General features: G+C 43.4%; 1 protein-coding gene across 2 annotated transcripts in view; it reads right to left on the bottom strand.

The window, feature by feature from the left end:
• The window catches only part of SETBP1 (SET binding protein 1), a 376,922-nt gene that overhangs the window by 169,032 nt on the left and 189,190 nt on the right, over positions 1 to 18,700 (bottom strand). For both annotated transcript variants that reach the window (XM_036823197.1, XM_036823198.1), the window contains exon 3: positions 18,246 to 18,299. In XM_036823197.1, coding sequence (XP_036679092.1) covers positions 18,246 to 18,299 — 54 coding nt within the window. The remainder of the gene's footprint in view (positions 1 to 18,245; positions 18,300 to 18,700) is intronic.

Below are 18,700 nucleotides of genomic sequence, written 5' to 3'. Positions count from 1 at the left end.
GGGGTGTTACTTACACCTTTGGGAGAGAATGGGTGGGTACCACTGGGGACAGAGATGAGTCCATCTCTACATCTTCAAGGAGGTCTTGAAACTAAAGCAGTCAGCTGACTTGACTCCAAGGAAGGATTGGTTGTCAACTCTTTTGAGACCCTCTTTTTTTGGGTCTTTTTCTTCTACCTCCAATTTACTATCCTTCAGTTGCTATGCTCCAAACCCCTGGGTAAGCTCTCAGTGGCATCGATGTTATTAATCTTCAGTGGCCATGTCAATGACAGTCACTGCTCATGAAAGTCCCCACAAGGGATAAACATAATAGAGGGGCATTAGGCCTTGAGTAGACAAGGTAAGTCTGAGGAAATGAACAGGCTGATTGTCACCGTTTTAATAAAAGCACAAAGCTCCTTTATCTGCTATATAACATATTTTGCACCAATGGGAAGCCTATTCCTCTTGGAGCCAATGCAATTCATAAGGTTTCAGGGAAGATAAATCTTGCTAAAGAATAGAGAGAACAGTATCAGCTTCAAAATTCCATTTTTTGGGATCCTGTAAAAGGGCTCCTCCAAGCACTGACCTGAACACAACCCCTGAGTGTGCTCCAAAAGTGAACTATTTGTGACATCTGATGAGCTGCTAAGACTTCATCTTCACACAGGCAGAGCTAACTGGCTCACAAGGGGATGAAACCCTTAGTTTGAGTTTCCTTAGCTCTACTTCTCACCACCTGAAGAGCGCGGCTGCAGCCTCAGCCTACATAACTTGCCTCACTGGGAGCTTGGTGTAGAAATGGATCATCTTCCCTGGCACAGAGTAGGACCAGCACTCTGAACGACTCCACCAAGGAAGGGGTTTGGGTTGCCTTTCATCAGGCACGGAGACTGAATGTTCCTCTAACGTGTAAGTTCCTGTTGAGCCCAGAAAATGATTTGTTTGTTGGTCCAAATGGGTTCTTGTTTGGCTCTACTGTCTCGCACCTCAGTACCCTACCTTCCTACAACTGAGCCCTTGCATTTGGGGGCCTGGTTTCCTGGTATCTGTGATCAGATGTCCTGCTGCCTCTCCTTCATGTGACTTTTGTTTGATCACATCTTCTAAGACCTTTGACATCCTCCTGTCCTGCCCCTGCTTGGATAAGCCCTGGGCATCGTGGACATAGTTGGCCACTGGCTCATTGTATTCTCTGCCTTCTGTGGTCAGTGGCCCAAGAATTTTACCCAGTCTGGATGCTCACCCTAGAATAACTGATCCTAGCTGGTCCTTGCTCCTCTCTCATCCTGAAGACCTGCCACAGTCCTTGGTCTTGGCCTTTGCGCATTCGGGACTGCTTCTCCACCACTTGAGCCCTAGTTGAGAACAGGGAAAAGCCCTCTGCTCTGTCATCTCATTATCAGAACTGCCTTTTCTTCCCTAAGAGCAGAAGTCTCTAGTCCTGTCAAGAAGAGAATCCCCAGGTAATTTTGTTCATGCTCAGAATAGCTAGAGAGAGCTGTACATAACTGGTTGGCCAGACCTATGTGCCATCCAGGGGACTGGGGACTTCCCCAGCTGAGAACAGCAGCTCAGTAGATGAAGGAGGTGTCATTTTTGTGTGTGGATGACTTGTGGCCTCTGATGAATGGTGCTAGGTTCTCTTCAGTCATCAAACACTTCCTAAAGGCCCAGTGGGCAACAGCACTGCATGAGACAGGAGAGTTAAAAAGCCTTCTTTTAACAGGCACCTCCCATGTATCAGGCACTTACATCGAACATTTCTAATCCTTCTAGTAACACTTAAAGGGAGTTCATGTCTCTACTTGACAAAGGAAAAAAAGTTAAGGAATTTTCTCAAGATCGTGCACCTACTAAAAGGAAGATCAAAATTCAGACCCAATTCCATGTGACCCCAAGCTCCAAGTTCTTCCCAAATACCAGATGGTAATGCTACTCACTCATTCACCAATTCATTCATTCATTCAGCAAGTATTCCTGATGGCCCACTGCAAGCCAGGGCCTCTGATAAGTTCAGCATGAGAAGATCCTTCACCAGGAATTAGAAGGTCACTTTGGAGGAGCACAATTGGAAGCTTTTGGGGGGGGCTTTAGAAAGCTGTCATTTATGTGTGGCATCAAATAGGATAGTTGGCTTCCTTTTAATTATTAATAATAATAAAATGTACAGTCCAGTAGTCTTTCAAAAGGTGAAGTGGTTACCAAGCTAATGAAACTCCCAAAGATGGGGTTTTCTCCATATTTCTGAAGGGTGTTAAAGTTTTTAAGAGGAATTGGATACACCTGACAGGTGACAGGGTGCTTCCTGCAGGAGGCATCTGGGTAGAACCAAATGCTACAGATTCCAAGCACTCTGTTTATTTTAAATTAAAACTACTTTTACATATGAATATGCAAGTATAGTATCCAACTAGGAAAAATATGCAAGTGTCAAAAAATGAAATGGGAAGGCTTTGATCCAACTAGGTTGAGGAACATCTTGGACAGAGTAAATAAAGATTTAAGTAGTCAGTGGCCTTAGCAGTGAGCTATGGAAGAACTAGACCTGTTCTTTAAAAACCTTCATTTATATTTTTTACAGCCTCTAGAAGTCTGATGTCTACAGGAATGGGATGGAATGGAAAAGGATAAAATACTAGAGCTGGAAGACTTTTTAGGCATCATTCAAGCACAGCCCTCCATTTGTACATAAAGAAACTGAGAGACACATGGCTTGACTGACAGCTGGAGTGGAACCTGTATCTGAGACAGCTGGGGGTGCAGACAAAGAGTTAAGGCTGATTTGACCCCACTTGTGCTCATCTGTCATCTGAGGCCATAAAGAAGTTGAGACACACACCTAGGCACTGAGCTCATGACATACTCAGAGACTCAGATTACCCAGGGCATTTATTTTTGGAAAGGCCTCTTCAAGATGCCAGCAGGGTCTAGCATAATGGACTGAAAGAAGTTTTATTTGAACAAGAGTGTCTTCAGTGACACATTTTCCATGTATCATCTTTTGGCAAACATAAAAACTATTTCCCAAACGACATACTTGTGAATTACTCAGAGTTGCTGGGGATTCCAGTTCCAATGACCTTCTTCTGGTTTCTAAATCTAAAATGAGTTTAATAAGATGCTGGACCCAGACCTGTGAGTGGGGACCACAGCATCTGGGCCCCAATGCTGCCATTGGAAGGACTGCTGGACCAACTTTCCTCACCTGGTACAGAGAGCGTTTGCTTGGACAGGGCGGCCGGGAAAGAGGAGACACATGGGATGCAATGGCTTAGAGAAATGCCAAACATTTCTTGAGAAAGTGCTTTGTTCCAGGCAAAGTGTTCAGTCCCTTACATATGTACTTAATCAGTCTTACACCAGGTGAGGTGAGTATTGCTCTCTCCCTTGTATGCATGAGAAAACCAAGACTCAGAGAGGTTATCTAACCTGAGCAAGGTCACAAAGCTAGCAAATGTTCAGTCTCAGGTCTTGTACCTGTACCCGCACCTGACGAAACCCCTCTGCTATACTGCCTTTCCTTCTACTCATAAGTATCCAGAGATTGGGTGCTAACTAGACACATGGGGCTAAGTGCCTTCTGTTGCTGGGAAAGTCTTTCTAAATAAACTGGAAATCTGTCTCCCTCAACTAACTCGCATTGGTTCTAGCTTTCCTTTGGGGAACATTTAGTTTAGCAGAAATTCTAAATCTCTTCTATAGGTAAAGCAGAAATATACAGAAATGTCACTAGTACACAATACCAGCTACCCTGTTGTCTTACATCTGTGGACAAGACGGCAAAGAACAAAGGGGGAATGGGGTTTTAGAGTCTTGGTGAATCCCTTTTATCACTTTATCACTAAACAGTTGAGGACTTTGAGCAAATCATTTAATCTGCCTCAGTCTCTACTTTTTCTTCTGTAAAATGAAGTTACCTATTTCACATGTTCCTGGTGCTCACCAGGTATAAGAAGGTATATAAAACTGCTACATAAATATAAGCTGATTTTATTGTTTCATATCCTGTATATGGGCTTAGAGCATGACCCTATTCATTCCACAAGTGCAAGGAATGAAATGTCTTTTAAAAGGTTTCTCTGGCCTTTTGGTAGGTGTCCTGCACCTAGTAGAGATGTATTAATATGTTGGCAGATGTCCTAACTAGCGGATCTAGACTGACATATATATTTAAGGAAAGTGGAATCACTAAGATTGGTACAAGGGCCCAGTTTCTTAAAACGTTGGATTGCTTACGGCATATGTTTTTTAAAAAGGATATTATAGAGGAAGATGGGAGAAGAGTATGTGCTGCAAGAGAGTTTATTTTCACAGCTGAGCTATGTTAGTGCATCTGAGGCTGGCCCTGTCTCAACGGCTCAGACACAGGACCACACCCCACTGAGACTGATTTTGATGAATGCATCTTGGCACACACTGCTCACAGTGGAGGCTGTGTCACCGAGCCAGAACTGTCCTCTGAGTTCACATGTGAACAAATGACTTGCCCCACAAACAAGGAGATCCCTGAATACTTTCCAAGTCATGCTGATGAGGAGGCCGGACATGGCAGCTCTCTTTGCCATTGGTTGTGGAGTTGCTGATGCTGAGTACACGTGGCACGATTTGATGCCCTCACCTCCATTTAATGCTTCATACATTATCTCGTGATTTCGAAGGGCTGTTTCTGTCACCGGGGATTTGCAGGAGACAAGTTCTGCCTCTTATCAGAGAGCCAAGAACGTTATCTGAACAGCTGCCACCTGCAGAAAGGCTGGTGTCAAACCAAATACACTAGTTGAAGTACCTCTTTTAGGGGAAACAAACACATGTACATGCTCACGTGTGTGTGCGTGCATACACACACTCCTAGAATGAATGATCTGCGAGGCATGAGCCCTGCCACACTAACTGGTATCCTATGGACCTGTCCTCCGTTCCCACCTGATCTTACGGCTGCCTTCCCATCTACAGTAGGACCTGCCCCGATGCTGGTCTTGTGGGCCGGGAGCCCTGGGCAGCAGCTGGGAGAGGGAGGGCTTGGAGAGCAGATGAGCCACTCACTCGGAGGCACTGGTAGCTGCCTTTGAATTCAGGAGAATCCTTTCTTCCCTAGGCAAAGAGGCCTTTATCATAGTCGTGAAGGAGGAAGAGGCAGGTTAAAAAAATAAAATGACACACGGGTTGCTTGTCACAAAGCAGAGGGAGGAGAATAGCTTCCCATTCTCCTCCAGGCTCTGGCCTCAGATGACAGCTCAGCACAAGTGGAATCAAATCAGCCTTTAGCTCTTCTTCTGCACCCCAGCAGCCACAGATACAGCTTCCACTCCAGCTGTCAATCAGGCCGAAGCGCTCGGTAAACGCCCATGATTAGCGCCTTCCTCAACTGGGTGTGTAAATGGAGAATCACAACTCACTCCTCAAAGTAGCTGGAGCCACAAACCCATTAATTTCTACGGAGCCAAATGTAAACAGAAAATGAATGTTCCTGTAGACTCTCCAAATTGTATTTCCCCTGCTAAAATGTTGGGAGGAGGAGGGATATCTTCCTCTCTTACAATGTCTTCCCATATTTGAAATGAGCTGTTTGACATCCAGCCAAATGATTCTCAAAGGGAGACAATGAAAGCCCTGCACCCCCATTTGTCAGTATTTAAGGCTTAATGAACTCTTGGCGCCGTCTTTCCTCCCAGAGCTTCTGTTTGTTATTACTGTTTAAGGTGATCTGTCCAACGCTCCGATGTGCCAAGAACCTTCGCTCGTAATCAGAAATATGTATTTATTTACTAGTTGGGTAACCGACAGAGAGGTTTTCTAGAGATTGCCACATTCACTAAGAACTACCACACCCAGCTGCTCTCTTTGTATTTAAATCCCAGGCATTCTCCCGTGAGAGGGGCACTGGGTCCAGCCTGCCCAGCCTGCTCCCGCCTCCATCTCAGAGATAATCTCCCTCAGCTGTGGATGAGTCTGGACCGAGAAGAAGATGCTCAGAGCTCTAAGCCTTTGGGCGCAAAAGATTCTCTACAAATGCACATTCAGAGTAAACAAAACCCATCAGGCCCCTGTAAGAGTACTACGCCTGATTGCACGAAACACATCATGATGGAATCTGCAGTTAGCAAAGTAATTGGCGTTATTACAGCTGATGGGGAATTTCTGATGCTGCCCGAGCTCCCCTTTGAAATAATACTCAGCCATTTAATTTGTCCAGCTCTCGTTTAGCTGATTGCTCTTTTCTGCTGGAGTTTATCAAGAATGAAACGCGCTGTCTCTCCAGATGCCTGCAGGCTGAGATTTCACAGACAGTTCTTTTTTCAGCACTCTTCCCACTTCTCTCATGACCCCATGCCTTAGTCACCTTTCACAAGATGTCAATAATGCAATAGGTCGGAGGCGGCTGAGTCAAGCTGATTTAATTCAAAGCTGTGTATTTCTAGTCCCAATTCCAGAGGTACTTGAATGCTCCTGCTATACCATTAAATAATAGTGAAAGACACGCAAAGCTCCAAAGATTTGGTTGTCCTAAAAAAAGGCTCACAAAATTCATTAGCTCCAAAAATAAGACAAGTGATAGAAGCTATCTTTATCATAACCACAAGGCCAGAGGCATTAAAGAAATATCAGAATTTGGATACATGCATTTTTGTTTGGGGGATCTATTTTTACTTCTGATATGCATGCATCCCTAGAATGGGTTCTACAAATATTCATTGAGCATCTACTTTTTGTACACAGATTCTTTATGTTTTTACACAGTGCTCATCTCATCCCCCCATTCTCCACTTTGGCATTTCTGTTCCTAACCAGATGAAGAGTAAGAAAGCCAAATTTAGCCAGCTGTGTTTTCTCACAGTACAAACAAGGCTCGCATCTGGGCACAGACTTCTCATTCCTATCAGCAAGCTACTTGCCCTGTCAGCATGTTGACGGTGGACTGCTTACTGGAGACAAGAGTCCTGCAGCCAGGACGGCTCCCTTCTGCAGGTTCCACCTCCATCTGACAGCCCACGGACTCCAGAACCCATATGCTTCTTGAATCAGCTCTTATCTCATCTTTAATATAGAAACAACTGAATTTATGGATATGAAAGTCATCATATAAAATCCCCCCAAAGTCCCCAAACCCTAACACAGTCTCCCTGAACAGCACCCATCCAAATGCACTTTGGTACAATTCCTCACTGATTTTTCTGGGCAATAAATCATTGCGCCTGTGATTCTTTTACAGGGTTGGAGCTGAAGTAGATGTCCAGAATTATGCCGAGGATCACTAGACCCAAGGGAGTTGGTTCAGATGAGGCAATGCTCTGGTGGTTAAAAAAGCTCTTGATGCATTTGTTTAAAGTCATTTTGAACAGAGGTCCCCAACCCTGGTACCAGTGGCCTGTTAGGAACCAGGCCGCAGAGCAGGAGGTGAGCAGCGGGCAAGTGAGCAAAGCTTCATCTGTATTTACCCCCCATTGCTCGCATTACCGCCTGAGCTCTGCCTCCTGTCAGATCTGCGGCTGCATTAGATTCTTATAGGAGCGTGAACCCTACTGTGAACTGCGTGTGCGAGGGATCTAGGTTGTGCACTCCCTGTGAGAATCTAACGCCTGACTATCTGAGGTGGAGCTGAGGCAGTGATGTTAGCTAGCGCTGGGGAGTGGCTACAAATACAGATTATCATTAGCAGAGAGGTTTGACTGCACAGACACCATAATAAATCAATTGCTTGCAGACTCATATCAAAACCCTATCAGTGAGTGCCAAGTGAAAACAAGCTCAGGGCTCCCACTTATTCTGCATTATGGTGAGTTGCATAATTATTTCATTATATATTACAATGTAATAATAATAGAAATAAAGTGCACAATAAATGTAATGTGCTTCAATCATCCCAAAACCATCCTGCCCTCTCCGGTCCGTGGAAAAATTGTCTTCCACGAAACCGGTCCCTGGTGCCAAAAAGGTTGGGGACCGCTGATTTTGAACACTTTCTAGCTAGTCCTCATCCATGGGAAAGTGCCGCAGGTGGTAAGGGAAAGAAGCAAGCAACGAAGGCACTTCTTTCTGGGTGTTCTCATGTCCCCGCCAAACGGTTCCTATCTGTCCCTTATCCATCCCATTCATCCTGTCCTCCTCCTTCCTCTTGTAGGGTCATTCTCACAGGGCCAGGCTGTCTACCATTGCTCACTTTGATTGGCAAGTGTCATAAACAAACTAGTGAAAACATCAGGCAAGATCTAGATTTTTTGTTTGTTTTTTATGTTTTTTTCTTCATTGGTAATCCCAAATTCTAGTTATATTTTCTTGGGAAGCAGCAATTTGTGTTCTGAAGTCTGCTTCAGTGGTCCAGGTTCAATTTCAATATGTAACTTACAAGAATAATACGAACTACAGCACATACGGAGTGTGTGCTGTATGGAGTGCTTAGCAGATACCAGATACTGTTTTTTGGGCCTATTTATTCAGTCCTCCTCAAAATCCCATGGAACAGGTATCTTTCTTTCACTAAAACAGAATCTGAGCCACATACACATTAAATACTAAATGTGGGCCACACAGCTAATACAGGGCAGACCTGTGATTTCAACTACTAAATGATAAAGTAATGGGAAACGTCCTCTGTGCTAGTTACCGGATACAGAAGGGTGAGAGAGATTCATGTTGTATTCCTAAATAAGCATCAAGTTTTACTATTTATAGTAATAAAGATTACAACAACATCACATAAAGTTCTTCTGTCTCATGAATCATTGGCTTGGGACACGTGTTGGCAACATGGTTCTGTCAGAGGCTGTGATACACATTTTGAAGAAGGCAAGTGATGCAGAAGGAAGACCATGTGCAGAACTGGAGAAGGGGGAGGGGATGGTCATTATCAGGGACATATCAGAATGCTGTGGTGGAGGCTGTCTGCAGACTTGATGCAGGCTCCAAACACAAGTAGACAGATGGCTGGAAGATGCCGCTTGAGGTCTGCAAGCTGTTCCACTACGAGGGGCCCCTCTCTTGCAGGGGTCTCCTGATGCCTCTCAATCGACCCATTTGGTCTGGTACAAGATGGTCAGAAAGGGGTTGGGTAGATAGGTAGGAGGCCAGTGAAATGTGAGGCAGACAGTAGGGTTGGAAAGAACTTAAAAATAAAAAGTGAGTGTGCTTATTTGTTGGAGAGGTGGGCCTTTCTCCTCATTAGGCAGGTTTAGAACTATCCTGCTAAAGGGATTTTGAAGAAAATACCTCCTTTCAAGTCCTAAAGGTGGGCTGTGAATTTGTATTTTCTGCATGTGAGTCATTCCTAGCCCTAAAAATGTGTAGGACAAAGTGATGCATCACATTAAAATTTAGACAGGGAAATCTGTAACTCAATCCACTAATAAACACAGATACTTGAGATAGATCACAAAACATCAATGACCCCAAGCCTCAAGTAAGCAGAATTACAGGATGATTTTTAAGAAGCTCAAATTGAAGCCACTTTACCAGAAGGATGGAAGAGAAAAACAAGAATAGAAAACTAGAAACATGAAGTCAGTGGAAGAAGTCAAAGTGTAATTAAACATTTTGAGTCTCAAGGGATCATAGAGATCATCTAACTCTACACCCTTGCTGCTAAGCATTTTGGTTTGTTTTTGTTTTTGTTTCAGATGAAAACTGTCTTTGAAAGAGAAGAGAATGACATTCAAAGTTAATCATCACTGGTTGGCCTCACTTTGTTTATACTTCTATTCTGAAAAATTGAGTTTAAATCAGATTTTGAGGCTAAATCATATTTGAATATGCTGTCAGGGGTAACTTACATTGATTCCTTTGATAAAGGAGAAAAATCTTTCTGCATATGAGGAAGCCCTTCTTCTCCCAACACCCACCTGCCAACCAGCAATTTTCCTGCGTGTGAATTTCTGCATATTAGGTCTGTTTTAAGTTGGACTCACCTGCATGCGGCCCTCAGGTGGTCAGAACATCTTGGGAGAAAAAAAACATTCATTAAAGTCTAAAGAGATTTAGAACTTACTAAGACTTCAGAATATTCCACTGAAATGCCAGACACTCTGGAAACACCTGGAGAAATTCTCTCTTCAGGACTAAATGTCAATACTGGTGTAAAAAAAAAAAAAATCTGCTATAAACACTGTCAAGGCAGGCAGTGCAAAAAAGATCTACCTGTCGTACGAAAAGGCTGATCTCATGTAAGAAAAGTAATAATGTCAGTTTGGGTTTTAGTGCAAAGTATATGTATGCATGTGAACAAATGTTTTTGTTTAAAGTACTCTACTATTGTCACAGTTGTCCATGTTAGGTAAGCAAAATAAAGTAGGTTGCCTTAGGAATTATGGGGAAAGATCCATGTTTTATGTAGGTATCCCACAAGTAGCCAGAAAAACACCTTTATGGGTGGAGCCATTTTTTTGAGGGGGAACAGTATTCACAATACAAATATAGTCACGTGAGCTCATAGAAGAAGGCAAAAAAACCAAGAGTCGAGATCCTACCCTTTTGATAAAACCAGGAAACTGCATCTGCAATTTTTGGGGAATGACGACATGTTTTTCTTTTTCCCAACCCATATTTATGTATAGTTACTTTGGTAAAATACTAAAAAGATAAATTAGTAGGGAAATGATCACATGCTCGGATATTATGGAAACATCAAGTTGCCATAAAAGTTTCTAAACACTCTGTTTTTAGATGCATCTCATTGTGGACCAGTAACACACACTTGACAGGCCAGCACTAGTCTGCAGTCCATGCTCCGAATCGTACTGAATCAGAGAGCAAAGATGCATGGCAAGAGGCAGAGGGCAAGCGTGAAGAAAGGCCTTGAGAAAAAGGTGTGAGTTTACTAAGCAGGACCTTGAGCAAGGAGGACGCGTGGGATCAACCTTGCTCCTGAAGTCAGGGGATGTGGTGCACCAGCCAACCACACACATTCTCTCTTGGGGCAGTGTTGGAAAGCTGGGCCTTTTTGTATATATTTTAGAGTCCAGAATGTCTAGGTAGCAAGCAGAGGAGGTCATAAACCCAACACCATCACGAGCTAGGTTAAAATACTGGACAAATCTCAACTGTTGAGTGGAAATAGCAGGCGGTGGGCACAGGTGTAGGCTTTATAGAATCCCTGCTTAGCCATACATCCTCTGCCTGGATCCCATTTTCTTCCTCAGTGAAAGGGGAAGAGTAAGCTGTCTGATAAAAGGTTGCTGTGGGTTTAGTCACCAGAGGCAAGTGAAGCGCATGGCACATTCCTGACACTGGGTAGAAGCCATTTGATTGTGGGGTCTTTTATTTTCTCTCCTCTTCAAGACTACCTCTGTGCCTCAGTCTTTATCTAGAAAATGAGGAGACTGATTTAGATTCTGGGGAGCTTCTGAAAACACCTGGAGCTTCTGGACTCCACCCAGACTAATTCAATGGGGTTGGGCCTGGGCTCCTGTAGTTTTCATAAGCTCCCTCGATAATCCCATACGCAGTAAAGGTTGAGAACTGCTTGCTACTCTAGGTGTTCTGTCTTGTTCTTTCAATTCTGAAATGAAAGGAGTAAGTAAGCACTGAGAATGGGACTTCCTTATACACTGTTTTGCTTTGGGATGGTTCTTCCCCAAATGGCAAAGTAGATACTATATGGCGAGTTCAAAACAAGCCAGCCTGTTTTCTCATTGTTGTGTGTCCTAGATGGGAGACTACACCACCTACCTCTGCCTCAACTGGGTTTCCTCTGTAGAAGGGACAACTACCACAACTCTCCATTTGGGAACTGGGGAAGGAAGGGGATGAGAACAACAGAAATGCTTTGCCAAGACGGAAGGATTCAAAATGCTCCACAAAAATTCCCTCTCTTGCTCTGAGATAGATGAATTGCTTTTCCTTGAACAGGCTGAGATCAAGAAAACTCAATATAATACACAAAAATGAAGCGGAGGCTGCTTGTCCTGGTCTTATCAGTGGTCAGTTTGGGTTTGAATTATCTTAACAATGGTGATAAGCTCTAACTCAAGGTGTCATAGCATAAGAGGTAAAGAACACAGGTGTTGGAGCCAGACTGCCTGGGTTCAAATTGTAATTCTGCCACTTACAGGCTTTGTGACCTTAACTTCTCTGTGATTACTTTTAAAATGAAAATAATATTATTACTGATTTCACAGAGGTTTGTAAGGATTAAATGATGAACAAAAGTAAAGTTCAAAGAACACTTTCTGGCATTCAGTTCACTTTTAGTAAGTCTTTGGCATATGTACACTCAATCAAAGGCCGTGTGGACATGTAGTAACACCAACTCCAGCTGAGTCCAACAGGGGCTGGGTGCTCTGGAAAATCCCGAGCTTCCTTTTCCATCTTTATGACTGTTGACTCTGAGCCTGTAGGCAGCGGGTGTGCATGGGAACAGAGTCAGACAATGGGGATTCTGTTCTGAAGGACACTATCAACCCTGCAAGAACAAGCAACCTGGGAACTCAGGGATTTCATGCCTGCATTAAAAATTTCTGGGTTAGGACTCATGGAGCCCAGGATATTTTGCAGATGGTTTAACCCCGTGATGGTCTATGAGTAGAACTGATTATGGGGCCTGAGGAAAATGGGGTAAGGGTTCTTTCAGGGATGACAAAATCCCCCTCCTTTGAACACTTGGTGATAATCACACTTAATCCTGGAATGAACACAGTACCTTCTCAACCTGTACTTCCTTTATGTTTATGGTCCCCTTATTTCTCCAATCAGCCTAGCAGCTACCAGGTCCACTGATTCTGCCCCTGTACTTTATCTGGCATTCATCCCCTCAGGAACATGTCCACATTGACCCCAGCCCAGTTTCATTCCCTACTACGTCTCACATGGACCAATGGCACAGGCTTATTACTGGATCCCCTCTTCTTTTCATCACACCTACTAACTATGGTATAACCTTCTTGCATCACAGTTGTGACTCTTCCCCATCCTCAAACCTTCAATGGCTACACTGTCCTCAGATGGATGTCACAATCTAAAATCTGGATCCTTATTCAAACATATCAACTGTAAAATGCCATGTTAAGATAATCAGAGAAATCTGAACATGGACTGGGCATTAGAAAATATTACTGAATTATTGTTATTTTTATAGGTGTGATAATGGCATTGTGATTGTATTTTTTAAGCCCTTATTTGTTAGAAAAGCTTACTGAATTATTTATGAGTGAAATAACATGATGACTGGGATTTTTAAAAAATAGTCTCCCCAAATTTAAAATTAAAAAATATATATGTATCTGGGAGTATAGATGAAGTAAGATTGGCAAATGGTAATGATTACTGAAGCTGGCCCAGTGGTATGCGGGGAACCGATCACACCAACTCTGGAAAGCTGGCTGTCAAAGACTTTGCAAACAGGTTGTTAAACCATTGGCAGCTTAAAGTTGTTCACCATGGGGATATTTACACCACAGAAATCAGCAAATGCTCCAAATCAAGGCTTCTGTAACAATATATTAAAGTTGAATAATAGATAATAAAAGTTGGATAATATATGGAGGTTTATTAAACTATCACGTCTACTTTTGTATAAGTTTGAAAACTTCAATAATAGTTCATTAAAAAAAAAAAAGCTCAACTATTTTTCTGGACTTTGGAGACCTCCTGCAATTTGGTCCCAACCTAATTTGCAGCTATATCTTCACCATACTCCCTCTGAACCAGAGTAATTAAAGCATTCCAAGTCTCCAGAACATACCCAAGCATCTCCACCCTTGGTTTGGTCTTCATCTAGGCTTCCCCTGCCCTGGAGTAAGTTCACCGCCTCACTTCCTTCTCACCTATCCTGGCGCACGTACAATGACATCTCTCCCTATAAGACTTCCCTGCTTGCTATATACAGATATAATTTCTCCTTCTTCTCAATTCTTAAATAATTTAACCTGTACTTTTCTATCAAAAGAAAAAGTTGAATTTACTGTGTGTGGCAGGCATCATGCTAGGTTGCTTTCACAATATTGTCTCACAACAATTTGAGCCTCACAACAATCTGTGGGATAAGCTGCACAGTTTTTTTGCTTGATAAGGAAAATGAGGATTAAAGCCACTAGGTAACTTCCCCAGGTTCACAAAGCTAATAGTAGTGGCAGAACATTCCAGAATTGTCAAAATTCTGGGGAAAAGTCTGTGCAGCAGGGAGCCCCACATAAAGGTCTCAATGGGCGCCTTTGAATGAAATGGCAGCTCAGTGACTGAAAGCCCTGTTTTCTCTGCACTGAAAAATGTTTTTCTGTGTTCTGAGCGACTCTTCTTACCCTTCACTGCAAATGTCCCCTTGGCCATAATAGCAACGGACATTTTAGAAATTCCTTTAAAATGGCGACCCTTTATAGAATAGCTATTACACTTGCCTCCCAAAATCCTGTCATGAGGCATACTTGAAGTAAAACTCAGTTTTTCCTGAAGGAAGTATCCTCTCTCCTCTGAGACAGTGAGGCATTTATGAAGCAGGTGAGGACCAAGCCCTTTTGTGGGTGCTCTCCTCTGTGGGGGATGGGTCTTCTCAGGGTTGCTTTCCTAGCACTGTAGCTGGACAGGTGAAACTTGCATCTGAGATTGGGCCCCACGCTACGGTTATTTCTTCCCAGCATCCCCAACCTGGGCCCTTGTAAGCAGATGCTTAGATGCCCATGGGCACACATGGACACTTCACTACAAAATTTAAGCAACCTTCACATGCCTGTAGGAACTGAGAGATAAAGAAGAACTAAATGCCAAGAAGCCGTGGATGCTATTTGTATCTTAGATGAGAGCAGAGAATCTAGCACTTGCCTTGGATTCCTCCTGGAGCGCTCAGCCTGCAAAAGGAATGGAATGTCTAGCAAGAGGGGCGTGGTAAATAAATGATGGTACTAGCAAGTGGACAAAAATAGCCAGTTGCTAGAAGATTTTCCAGTGACATGAAAAGCATGCAAACAAGCAAAAAAGAAGGTTAAAAAAAGCATATAAAATATGATTATCAATTTTTTAAAAAATCCCATCGATGTATATGTCTATGTACAATAACTATTGTAAGACTATACCCCAAAATGTCATTATAAATATTTCTGGGGTGCAAAGAGATTTTTTTTATTTTTTTATATTTTCCAAATTTCTTCTTTTTAGTTAATTTTTATAGTTAACATCCATCACCACACAGAACTACAAATTTTTTTCTTGTGATGAGAACTTTCAAGACCTACTCTTTTAATAACTTTCAAATATACAGTACAGTACTATTAACTATAGTCACCATGCTGTACATTACACCCCCAGGACTTATTTATTTTATAACTAGAAGTTTGTACATTTTGACCACCTTCACACATTCCAAAATCTCTAGTGAACACTTATAGCTCTTAAACTGAGGAGAAAAAAAAAAGAGTAAAAATAAAATGAAGAAGAAATCATACGATTGTGGGGCTTCTACTAAGGGAGTGAGATGCCTCTTTTTATTCCTTTTGGGGATGGAGAGAGATGGTCTGGCAAAGGGAGATGAGGGTCCTCATTTCTAATCATCCGAAGACAAGAAAAGAGGGGACTCAAGTGTGTTCATTTCTTTAAAGTCAGGAAGAACAAGGCGTTGGAAAATGAATGATGTGTTTTGGGGAGAACCAAGTGGAAGAGAAGAGTGTGGGTGACTTAGGTGTGAATTTCAGGAGCATTTCCATTTGTGCTTTTTAAACCTGCTGAGACTAGTAGCCTACGGTCAGACAGTTCTCCCCGTGTGGCTCAGAAGCCAAGCTCGCTGGCCTGGGAGAACTCCCACCGCTAATGTACGGGCCGTAGAATCTCAGCATTGGGCTCTACCTTCAAAGTAATGTGTTTATTTCTAGGAATGAACATGGTGTCTTTACAAACCAATAATCACAGGGAGAAAGGCTGATAGTCACTTCCTTACCCTCCTCTTCTCTATCTGGATGCAGAAAGGAGAAGAGAGACAAGGAGAGGCCAGCCTCATACAATCACCCCTCTCCACACTTTCAGAGTGGAGGGGCAGCAAAGATTAGGGAGGAAATCATGACTATTTTCCTTAAGAGGCTGCAGCAGGACGGGCTTCAAGGGAAAAAAAAAAAGACAAAAACTTTTCCATGCAAGTGGTGAATGTGGACTGTGTGAAAGCTGACAGGCCCACTGACAGTGAGCCCAGGGAGGGGCCCTCAGCAAGTTCCCTCCTGAAAGTCAGTGACAGTTCCTGGAAGGGAACACGACCATGAATGATTGTGGACATCAGGATGCCTGGGGCTCAGTTTCACCTGAAACCCGAAGAGAGAAGGGAAAATGACAACAGAAGCCAACGATGTGGTGCAGTGGGGCCAGAAGGAGGCAGCCCCAAGCATGTGGGCAGTGCTCTGTTTCTCTTTGGAAAAGCACCCGAGAGGGTGGTGTTGACTAGGTGTTGACACATCCGGGCCTTTTTGATTCAGGAACGACACTGCAGAACTGACTTTTTGATCTGGGTACTACACTCTAGCCACAAGGTTCCAGGGCTTCCTGGCCTCGGGAACACGCATCCTGAGGAGTGAAAAATATGCATTTATATTCCAGCCTTGGGGGGATGACACACAAATGGAATAATGTGGAAAGGTCAGACGGAAGCAGGGGAGTGAGCCATCTGTACCAACCACCTGCGGGGTTATCTGTGGGGAGGGCAGGGAAGCTACCTTTCTAGGATCACGGCCTCAAATGCTGTGGACAGACCCCCAATATACCTAACTTAATAGTTCATTTTAAATCTAATATCTTTAGAAATGTGGCTCAACAAACATGAAGAGAATATGATCAAGTCAGAAACAATGTCAAAACCACACACACACACACACACACACACACACACACCCCTTCCATAAAATCAGTCTCCACTATGTAACCTTTTCAAGCCACAAAACAACATCACACAGAGCCTTTTTTCCCTTTATTTGTATAAATTTCCAGAGCAAAATAAATATTTAGCTGAGATAAATATTTATCCCACTGCGTTGTGAGAGTAGGTATGGAGGTAGGTGGGATATGGGTAAATGCTGATTGTCTTTTGTTTTTGTTTTATATTCCCTGAGCTCACCTGAAAGTTTGTGTGAGTTATATGAATAAGTACTTGAATAAATTGTCATTTTTCAGTATTGTCAAAAGGCTTCCTTACTATCTATTTTTAAAACCTCATTGCATCCTGACAGAAGGATCAACAAGCTGTGATCAAAATACCCCAAACCGTACATGGATTTATCTTTGACTCTCACCAACGGGGCCCTTTATTTTGTTCATTCTCTCCCTCAAGCCTCTTGCTCCACTCCCATTCTGGTTCTTAGCTCTCTGAGTGGTCTGGGGCCTCTTCTCCCCAGGACTTGGGGTCTCAGCACCACACATGGGAGAAGTGTAGTGAGGGTACAGTGAGTTCTTGGATGTAAAACATATTTAAAGGAGAAAATATCCCCAAGTATGTGGAATTATTGTTATTAGAAATTACCTGCTCTGCCCTTGGGAGTCTCTGCAGAGGTGCAGCAGGTGGGGCCTTGGGCAGCACTGAGTTGGGGAGTGACAGGAAGTTTCCTATTGAAAGGGGGACAGAGGAAGGGATGGAGCATCTCAGCTCTTGCTCTTGGATTTACCTGTCTTTGCATACACACTCTATCTACACTAGGATCCATGGGGAGCACAAGGAATTTGTGTCTGTCGTGCATTTGTTGTGTGTGTGTGCTGGTGGTTATGCATTTGTGTGGAGACAGTAAGCTCCCTTCCAAAGACAGGGAAGGTGATTTTCCATCTTCACCACTGCCAGGGAGGTCCCCAGAGAGCCCTTTCTTGTGCCTCTTGTGGTTTGTTCATAGTGACCTCCAAAAAGCATTCTGGCCAGAGATAAAAATGGCTCGTTTCCTAACCAAGATCAGCAAAACTCAACCATCTGCCTCTGCAGAAGTCTGAGATTAACCTGGCTGCCAGACCATGTCTACAAGGCATTTGCTCACAAAGATTCCACAAATGTGAGTATCCTGTACCAATGAGGAGAAATTCAGGAGAGAACCCCGCCCTCTACCTCCTTGGTTTAACACTTTCCTGAGCGGAAGCACCTACCACCACGCTTTCCAAGCAGCTTGGTCTACAGTCTTGCGTACTATAAAATATTAAAGATGCAGAAAGAGGTTGTTTTGCTCATGATGAGGTGGGAGGAGCCAGAGGGAGAGGACAAACTACCAAGTCATTGTCAAGCTTGGTTCCTTAAGTCAGAGAAGCTGGAAATCCAAGGTGAGGGGTTTCTGCCCTGGTGCCAACTTTGTTTGCTCACAATTCATAAAAGGATCAGTGGAACTTACCTGTGGCTGAAATCCTTTGAGGTCGCTGGCTGCAAGGTCACTGGCTGTGAGGAGCTGGAAAAGAACAAAGTAGTCTTCCTTAGTGATACTTCTTACACTTTGCATACAGTGTCCCGAGAACAACTGATCGGCAATGGACTCACCAGAGCCCAGATCTGGAGCTAAAGCAGCAGAATCACAAAAGGCAAACGCAGTGCTTCTGGGTTAGGAGCCTGGACTGAATGGCCTTCTCACCTTGTGTCTACTCTATCTCTGACTATCCCTGTTGCCCTCTCGTACCTTCTTTCTAGGTGTCACTAATTCTTCAGAGTCTTAAGTTAGGGATCATGAACTATGGATGGACTCCAGCAAGTCCACAGACCCCCTGAGATTTTAAGTACAAATTACGTGTGAGTCCATACACTTCCTTAGGGAGAAGGTCCCTGACTTCTTTTCTACTATCAAATTATTCTGTG

Source organism: Balaenoptera musculus, chromosome 14 (assembly GCF_009873245.2).
Source record: "Balaenoptera musculus isolate JJ_BM4_2016_0621 chromosome 14, mBalMus1.pri.v3, whole genome shotgun sequence".
In the NCBI taxonomy this organism is placed as follows: Eukaryota; Metazoa; Chordata; class Mammalia; order Artiodactyla; family Balaenopteridae; genus Balaenoptera; species Balaenoptera musculus.
This window is presented reverse-complemented; position numbering and strand designations above follow the sequence as displayed.